A 10,349-nucleotide genomic window follows, 5' to 3' on the forward strand; every position below is an offset into this window, starting at 1 on the left:
AAATATTTATATATATTTTTATATTTAAAAATATTTATATATTTTTGATGTGCCTATTTATCCTGTGCACATTTTACTCTGACAGTTTTTTAAAACTTATGTCCCTATATCTGCCCAATACACTGCAGATATAGATCATTTTGTTCTATGTGGCTGTCAGGACTGAGAACCTGAATTTTAAATCTACTCTAATTTTAATTAACTACCTTGGCTTATTGCTAAGGAGGACAGTGCAGCATCTTCCCCTTAGATTTGTATTACCCATATGGTGCTGAGGCTCATTTTTTTCTCTATATTACACACAAAATTTATCTAAATCCAACTTTTATTATTAAAAGTAGCTAATAGTATAAAAGTTAAAAATGTATGATATGGCTAAAGAAGGTACTTTTATCTGAGTCTTTATTGTGCTAGGCATAATGTATATGCATTTTATATTAATTTTAATAGACTTGGAAGGCGCTTGTGGCTCAGTCGGTAAGGTGCCAAACCCATATACCGAGGGTGACTGGTTCAAATCTAGCTCTGGCCGAACTGCAACAAAAAAATAGCTGGGCATTGTGGCAGGTGCCTGTAGTCCTAGCTACTTCGGAGGCTGAGGCAAGAGAATCACCCAAGCTCGGGAGTTGGAGATTGCTGTGAGCTGTGACGCTACGGCACTCAACTGAGGGCGATAAAGTGAGACTCTATTTCTATAAAAACAAAATAATAATAATAAAATAAAATTTTAATACACTTTTGGTATGTTAACATACTTAAGGAAACATACATTGATTTAAATTGTATAGCTCAATGAATTTTCAAAGTGAACACAAGTTATCATTACCCACATAAGAAATAAAAGAGTACCAGCACCCTAGAAGTACTCTTCTTCCTCCTCCCAGTCATTATCACCACCTGAAAAATGGTTTTTATCTTTTCTTTTGTCACTAACATATTAATTGTGGTTGGTTTTGAACTTCATATTTGTGGGATTTATCTATATTATATACAGAAGTTTGTTCATTTTCATTGTTGTATATAATAAGTCCATTGTATCAATATATCACTATTTTTTCTACTATTGATGGTAGTAGGGTTAGATTTGGGGAGGGAGGAGGACTATTATAAATTATGCGCCTATGAACATTTTTAAACCTTTCACTTGGTAATTGTATGTACTCATTTCTGATACAGACCTAGGAGTAGAATTTGCTGGGTCACAGAGTTTGCATGTGTTTGGCCTTAATGGATGATAATATTCTATTTTTTAAAGTCCTGCCCCTTTTCAGCCCTTCCAGCAATGTTAATAGTTGTTCTACATCACACCAACTCTGGGCATTATCAGTCCCTTTAATAGTAGCCTTCATGCTGGCATCTCATGGTGGTTTTCATTTACATCTCCCTGATGACTGATGAAGTTGAATACCTACTTGTATTTCTTGACTATTAGATATGGCCAATGAAATGATGTGCCTATTTATCCTGTGCACATTTTACTCTGACAGTTTTTTAAAACTTATGTCCCATTCTTTAAGGTACTACATTTTAAAAATAGGTTATACAGAGATAATGCCCCTACATTTAAAGTATTCCTTCTCAAAAGTTATTTGGATATATATTTTTAACCTTGATATACCAGTCTCAGAGCCAGATGTTTTCAGATTAGAAATAATTAAAAGAGAAACTAGGTAGTTGGGAGGTGAAAATGAAGATAGTATAGTTGACAGAGTGGGAATGAAGATTTTGTGAAGAGCTGGAGAAAGTTGAAGCAAAATGACCTGCTTCCTGGAATTGCTGTCCCATAGGGATTTTAATTGAGGAAGCTGATATATTTGTAAAGAGAGAGCTAGCTCAGATTGGTTTACCACGTTTTTATGTGCTGTGACATGAGATCATCACAGAGTCTACATAATACTCTTTTTAAGAAGTAAGATTAAAACCCTTGGGGTTAAGTGAGAGAATACTATATGCCAAGAGAGTAAGTGAGAATTTCAGCCCAATTCATTTTCAACAAATTAATAATAAAAAATCATTTGAGTCATGTTGGACTTTAAAGAGGCCCACAATTTATTCTAAACAACTATTGACCTATTAAAAAAATCTGTTTTCAGGGCGGCACCTGTAGCTCAGTGAGTAGGGCACCAGCCCCATATACCAAGGGTGGCAGGTTTGTACCCAGCCCCAGTTAAACTGCAACAAAAACATAGCTGGGCATTGTGGCGGGCGCCTGTAGTCCCAGCTACGTGGGAGGCTGTGGCAAGAGAATCACCTAAGCCCAAGAGCTGGAGGTTGCTGTGAGCTGTGATGCCACTGCACTCTACCAAGGGTGATAAAGTAAGACTCTGTCTCTTAAAAAAAAGAAAAAGAAAAGAAATCTGTTTCTAACATGTCATTGAACTATTACCTATAGTTGATGGTAAACAATGCTATTAGTAAATCAAATTTTGTAACTATTACTTAAAACTAGATTCCCATAAATAATTACACTTTTTCCATTAAATATGGGCATCAGCTACTCTGTTACTCTCTGTATGATATTAAGCTTTTATTAATTAGCTTTTATAATTACATAGCATTCTTTTTTACTATTATAATTGATTAGATTTAAACTAAACTACTTATTATTTTATGCCAATATGTAAAAAGTAGTGCCAAAGTTTAATTTTGTGAACATTATTCACAAAAGAAAATGCCTTTTATAATGGTTTAATTTCCAAAAACTTAGATCCTTCTTAAGAATTCTTTTTTCATGTGAAGTCAAACGATTTGAGACTGGGCATAGTGGCTCACGCCTGTAATCCTAGCAATCTGGGAGGCCGAGGTGGGTGGATTGCCAGAGCTCATAGGTTCAAGAAAAGCCTAAGCAAGAGCAAGACCCATCTCTAAAAATAGCTGGGTGTCGTGGCAGGTGCCTGTAGTCCCAGCTACTTGGGAGGCTGAAGCAAGAGAATTGCCTGAGGCCAAGTTTGAGGTTGCTGTGAGCTATGATGACAAAGTGAGACTCTGTCCAAAAAAAAATTAGGGTGGTGCCTGTGGCTCAGTGGGTAGGGCACCAGCCCCATATACCGAGGGTGGCGGGTTCAAACCTGTCCCCCGCCAAACTGCAACAAAAAATAGCCAGGCATTGTGGCAGGCACCTGTGATCCCAGCTACTTGGGAGACTGAGGGAGGAAAATCGCCTAAGCCCAGGAGTTGGAGGTTGCTGTGAGCTGTGTGACACCATGGCACTCTACCGAGGGTGACAAAGTAAGACTCTGTCTCTACAAAAAAAAAAAAAAGAAAGAAAGAAAGAAAAAAAAGAAAAGAAAAAAAATTAGAATGGTTTAAAGAATTCTTATGATGGACAAAACAAAAAACAAGTGGTGATAATTGTTTCCATATTACATTAGGAATACAGAAGTTAATTCAGTGTCTTCTTACTTATCTCCTTGTCCATTTTAGTTTTTCTCATTCTCTATTACTTTCCATTGTTTTTCAATTTGGTACATACACATACTGTTCTTTCATATGAAGTCTGTATTTCCTTTTCAGCTCAGCAAGAAGATGATGAGTTTGTATGTCAGATAATTTATGTCTTCTACCAGATGGTTTTCCACCAAGCCACAAGAGATGTCATAATCAAGGAAACACGTATCCTTTCAATGTTTACAACAGACAATGACCTTTCACATATTCAGAAAAGATGCATCTTGGAGGTTTTTTTCCTTGAAAATGTTGATACAATATAGAAAACACCACCTTTGAAATAAACTTAACAGATGTGCTGTTTCCCACAAAGGCTGTAGATCTCATGTCAGTGTATAGGTGGAATATAATGAAAACAATCTTATTATTATAACTTGGCAGGTTGTGATTCTTAAGAAACTTAACATGACAGGGCTTCCTTCTTTACTAAAATATTAAACATCCAAGGTTCCTAGGACTATCCTTGATCCTCTTCTAATCTTATTCACTCTATGTGAGAATGCACATCTATTCCCATGACTCCAGCTACCAACTATATGCTAAGTATTTGATATCTTTAAAACTTCTATCTTGAGCCCTTCTATCTTTATCCAGAAAAATTTGTATCTGTTATCTCTTTCACTATAAGCATACTGTTTATTGAGCTTTGACCATCTAAACAGGTACTAGTTTAAGTGCTGGACGTGTAGGACAGTCAGTCCTTGACCTTAAGGAGTTCATACTCTTTGGAGCAGTGGTTCTCAACTTGTGGGTCGTGACCCACAGGAACTGTGAACCACTGCATTAGAGAGATAGACAAGTGAATAAGAAATACAAAATTATAATCCAGTGTGATCAGTGTCATAAAGACATGTACTTGGGGCACAGTAGAATTAACATACACACATAACAAGCCTAGGGATGTCATGAAAGACTGGCAGGAGGAGTCATGTGCAAGCTGAATCTTTCTTTGTTTTATAATTGGGACGGTTTGTTGTATAAAAAAAAATCTGCTTTTGAACTTCAAGGACTAAATCCTTCATTACCACATGGATAGTCTGCTCAGCATGCATAGTTCTTCATAACCTCTTAATTTTTCCAAAGTGATACGTTCCCATTCTAACCTCAAAATTCACAGTTTTCTCTTAGTACACCAGTTTCTCATCATATATCAGATGTGACACCCTTGTTAATACTTATGCCTTTTTGTGTGCTCATCAGCCTTATTTCTCCCCCATTTTTACCTCAGTCCCTTACTCAAATAAAAGTTTATGTGCCATCTTATCAGTTAATTAAGCCTTTCGGTTATGTGCCTCCCTTCTTCCCAGTAGGAATGATTTTATTTTAACCTCTAAGAAATATTTTAAATTACCTATTCAATAACCTGTCTCTCCCAAAAGATTTACTGGCTTTGTCTTACTCATCTTTATTCACAAAACTTAACATAGTGCCTGTCATGTGGTAAGTACTTATTTGGTTAAATGCTTAATTCCTTTCAAAATAATACCTTACGAGACATTTTTTAATGATCCTGCCATTGCTAAAGACATTTTGAAACTCGTCTGTTATTACAGTCAAAGCCAGTGGCATAGCTTTAAGTATCACATTTGCAGGAAAATTGCCCTGTTTCTAAGGGCAAATTTAATTTCTGGAACCATATAAAGTCTCTAAGAGTCAAGTCTGATGAATAGCGAGTCTAATTAGAGAACTGTTCATTTTGATGGGGTATCAAATGTAAATAGGGCACACTTCCTGGGTGAAGGACTCAGCTACAACTCAAACTTTGGACTTTACCTTACAAACACAAATAACGTAACCTAACAGTATATACTCTTATATGAATCCATAATAAAAAAGTCAATATTGCTTTGCCTTAACAGCTACATTTGAGAGATTGTCTTTTAACATACAGTAATAAATTGTTTTAATGTGGCTTATGTACTAACTACCAGGAAGATAAATTCCAAATATACTTTTGAACAATTTTAAAATCATTGGAATAAGTTAACTTTTCCCAGCTATATTCCATGGAACATATTCCTTGAGTATTAACGATTGCTTAATGACAAAAGGCCACTGTGATAGTAAATTAGTTTGGGACATACCAAATTCAAATTAAATAGGTTGTCTTGGTACGGAGTCTTTGTGCATGACAGCTGGGACCATCGGCACACACCACCATGCCTGGCTAATTTTTTTTCTGTTTTTTTATAGAGACAGGTCTTGCCCTTGGTTCTTGGAACCTCTAATATGCTTTTTGCGGTCTTTAAAATGATATTTCATATATAAAATATTTTAAACTTACATAATTATTGGAAGTCACTATGGAAAGTGGTAAATGAAAGTATATCCTAGGTAATACCTTTGAAAGACAGCCCTGTTTGTAGTTTATCTCATAGGGGGTTTTTTGTGAGGACTAAAGAAGAATGAAGTATTTATTTAAATTACCTACTAAGAGCCTAGCACATAGTGAATAAGTGTTACTGCTTCTGCTCTGGTATGTCTCAGTACCTTATCGAACTCTCAGTATTGAAAGAACTTCTTTTCATTTTTCTTCTCAGTATCACTTTCTTTGTATTTTCCCCCCAGTTCAGTTTTTGTTTTATGTCACTGTATCTGGGGTCAGTACTTTTTAGCTTATTATCTGAAGACAATAAGATATTGATAATGATGTAAATATGTAAATGGGAGATAAAAGATCTGCTAAATTAAAATTTTTATAAAACTGTCCTTAAGATTGGATAAAGATTGCTATGAAGTGCTTTTGCCAGAATACCAAATTCAGAAATGTTTTGGAGTTCAAAAAATAGGACTTTTGTTGATGCCAATGACATTTAAACATATTATGTTACAACTTGTTACACATTAAAAATTATTAAAATATTTTATTACACCATAATTTTAAGCATCTTCATGTAATTTTCCCTGTGTTTCCAATATATTTAAACACTTAAAGAATCTGTTAAACCGGGTGGCTCCTGTGGCTAAAAGGAGTAGGGCGCCGGCCCTATATGCTGGAGGTGGCGGGTTCAAACCAGCCCTGGCCAAAAACTGCCAAAAAAAAATAAAAGATCAATGAGAAGAATCTGTTAAGCAATAATTTATTCCTTTTCCCATTTTTTGTCAAACCAGAAAGTTTGATAATTTTACACATAATCCTTGACATTTGGCTAGTGTAGACTTATTTTAGATATTATATGATTGATATTAAGATATTTAAAATTACTAAACTGGCTCTTCAGCATAAATCAACCCATAAGAATCAGAAACCTAAAATTAAGAGCCAGCACTGTTGTAGTAGATAATATTTACATACTCCCAACAGTTACAATATGGGAAAATGAAATACATTTAGCCCTCTCATTGAGAGGTTCCACATCCACTGGGTCAACCAACTGTAGATCAAAATATTTGGAAATAATTTTTTAAATATAAAAATATGTAACTGTACTAACCATTTACATAGCACTTACATTTCATTAAGTATTACAAGTAACTAGAGATGATACAAAGTATATATGTAAAGATGTGCATAGGCTATATGCAAAGAGGACACCATTTTATATAAGGGAAACTTGAACATCCATGGATTTTGGCATCCATGGGTTTGGAGTTGGTGTCCTGGAACCAGTCACCCCACAGTTACTGAGGATTAACTGTAATCCAGATTTATCTAGATCCTCTTAGATTACTCTTGGAAGTTTTTTTTTTTTAGAACGTCTCCCTATGTCGCCTTCAGTAAAGTGCTGTGGCATCACAGCTCACAGCAACCTCAAACTCTTGGGCTTAAGTGATTCTCTTGCCTTAGCCTCCCAAGTAGCTGGGACTACAGGTGCCCACCACAGCACCCAGCTATTTTTTTTTGTTGTTGTTGTAGTTGTCATTGTTGTTTAGCTGGCCTGGGCCAGCTTTGAACCTGCCAGCCTCGGTGCATGTGGCCAGCACCATAACCACTGCGCTACGGGTGCCAAGCCTTCTTGAAAATTTTTAAGATTTTCCTAAGAGTATTCATTTTATCACAATAACCATGAGTGTCATTTAATTATTCATTAAATAAAAATATGTTGAGTACCTCTATGTTCTTAAACCTGGGGGTGCTGTACTACACAAGAATAATGAAAACTTAGATTCTGTGAAGAAATGAGACAGTCAACACAAATTTTTTATAATTTTTTAAAAAATGTATTTCAGAGAACACAAATATTTTATGTATATAAATATCCTCTACATTTTAGATATATTCCTTTTTTCCTCAAAAAATACTAAGTAACACTAATGAGTAGACACCCTGGGTTAAGTTTTATCTGTGCCTGTTGGTAGTCCTTAAATTGTTGATTAAAATGTTTTGGCATTATAATCAGTGCTATAAAGAATGGTATTTACTTACACATATGTGCAGGGGTTTCTTAGTAGAAACTTATGGTCTTTGTAAATAGTTTTAACTAAGACCAATTGAAAGTATCAGAGGCCACAATTTTCTTTTTTTACTGCCTCTTTTGATTCATTGAAGTTTCATTATTGATTTGAATGTGCTTTATTCTCCCTTTCCCTGATTATTTTTAATTTACACATTTCATTCCTTTCTTTGGGAGGCAAACTTAAATTTTAACGTGCATTCTCACCAAATTCTAAAGCAGTGTATCTTCCTTTCTCTGCGTCTGATATCTCTACCCTCATTCATCGTCTTCTATGTTGTTTGCTGTCTAGGATAATAATTTCACTACACTTTTATAACACTTTTGTGACAGCCCAGAGTTAATCGTATCCCAATTATTGCTTTTTAAGAAACAGTGCTTATTTAAAATTTACAATATGTTGAACAGATTCTTTATTTACTATCTTTTCTTGTATTCCATTCTTCTATTCCCAGGTTGATTTTCTTTCATAATGAAGTATATTCTTTTACACCTAGTGAATATTATCTATGAATAATAAAATCTGTATCTGAAAATAAATAGTTTGGCCTGTTTAATAGTAATTTAGCAGAATATAGAATTCTAGGTTAACAGCAATTTGAAAGTACTTTTTCACTGTATTCTGGACTGCATTGCTGCCAATGGGAAGACTGTAGTCAGTCTAATCACTATAAAACTCAGGTGATAATTTATTTTTCTTATAAGTGACTTTGTCTTTTTGTCAGAAAGACCCAAGGAAATATTCTTTTTCTTTAACTTGAAGTTATTTTACTAGAGTTTGACTTTCGATATTATCCGTCATTAATTGTTCCAAATATACAAATGTATTCTTTCCATATATAATTTTAAGTCATTTTATTTTAAGAGAATTTTAATGAATTATAGTCTTTTGTCTTATTCTAATACTTTAGGGTTTTTCTGGAGGGGATTTCTATTATGTTGAATTTTCTTTTCTTTTGTACCCTTAATATTTAATATTAATATTTAATATTTGTCAGTTTCTAATCTTTTCACCTCTTTTCAATTACTTTTTAATTTTATCTGTTTTCTTTCTTTTTGCCTTCTATTTCTCTTAGGGTTTATATGGCATATTTATTAACTCTTGTGTTTAGTTTTTATGTGTTTCAATGATTTTTACATTTATATTTGATTCTTATCTGAATTATTTTATTTTTCTGAGTTTTCTAATCCTGATTTGTGTTGTTTGCTTACATAGATTATTTTTAATTATTTTATCTCATGAAATATTAGGTTGCAGCTTTCTCATATGTGAAAATGTCTTATGTTTTCTCCCTTTCCCCCTTATTATAATCATAGTAGACTTGGGGGGGTGCTGTGCTAAACAAGAATAGTGAAATATGGGATTTGACTGTGATTCTTTTCTGTTGAAAAGAAATTTTTGTTTGAAATTAATTTTTGTGGGCTTTAAAGAGGGCAGGATAGGATTTTGTAGCTACACGATTCTAGAGCTCCTTCAGGTATTTTCATGTTTTCAAAAATATGGTTGTTTACTGATTTGGGGGGTTTGTCCATTTTTACCAGATTTTCCAGTTTTACGTCTCTACTGTTTTTGTTTTTCAGAAAATGAAATAGTAAATGTTTTTGGTCATCTTGTATTAATGATTTTATTTTAAAATTTAAAGCTAAATTTTAATTTAGCATTTGAATTTTGAAAAATGTGGGATTTTTTAAAATGATTGAAGTGCCACAATACCAAATGCAGTTTGTATCTTTAACCATTTTTATTCAGAGGCTCCAGCATATCTCATAGACCTGATGCATGATAAAAATAATGAAATCCGGAAGGTCTGTGATAATACATTAGATATTATAGCGGTAAGTATCCTTCCTACACAAAGTATAATGGACTTCATTTTGGTAGAGAAAAGACACTGAAAACCAATTTTGAACCATGAATTCAGTGTAAGCACAACTTTATATTCTGTTGAGATTCAGGAAATACAATGATGCTAAATTTAGTTTTTTTAAATATTTAAATATTTTTTGGCTTTCAACTTTTAAGTATATAATCTTCTCACATAAAAAAGTTTTATACATATTCAGAGTTTATGTCTAGTCTGTATGTCCTCTTAGAATCACTTGTTTTTCAGAGAAACCACTGTATAAAAGGAGGAAGTTTAAAGCCAATTTTGGTCAAAACCCATGCAATTAACTTTGCAGTCTGGCCATTAAATGTTTTAAATAAATCTTAGGTCTACTAGTTTTTTAGTTATTTGATAATTTTTGTTGTATGCATAAAATTGTTATGTAATTTGCTTTGGAATGATGGGAAGTACAAAAATCTTAATGTTTATTTATGACTTTGGGGGATTTTGAAGGATACATTACTGGAGGGATATGATCAGAGGAATGATCAAAATCTTGGATTAGAAGTTTGTTGACCCTGCCTGGATTATTTTGAGTACTTTTGTTACCTATGCCATATACTGCTATTTACAACCAGCTTGCTTCTTCCTTTGAACTGGATTTGGCCCACTTTTTATTTTT

At 33.8% G+C, this 10,349-nt stretch overlaps 1 protein-coding gene across 1 annotated transcript in view; it reads left to right on the plus strand.

Annotated features, from left to right (window-relative positions):
* KIFAP3 (kinesin associated protein 3) overlaps positions 1-10,349 on the plus strand; it is a 143,836-nt gene that overhangs the window by 83,361 nt on the left and 50,126 nt on the right. The window contains exons 17-18 of the mRNA XM_023510720.1: positions 3,514-3,612; positions 9,592-9,677. Of these exons, the coding sequence (XP_023366488.1) occupies positions 3,514-3,612; positions 9,592-9,677 (185 nt within the window). The remainder of the gene's footprint in view (positions 1-3,513; positions 3,613-9,591; positions 9,678-10,349) is intronic.

The sequence above is a fragment of the Otolemur garnettii genome, unplaced genomic scaffold (assembly GCF_000181295.1).
Source record: "Otolemur garnettii isolate 467f Iridium unplaced genomic scaffold, OtoGar3 scaffold00016, whole genome shotgun sequence".
NCBI classification, from domain to species: Eukaryota; Metazoa; Chordata; class Mammalia; order Primates; family Galagidae; genus Otolemur; species Otolemur garnettii.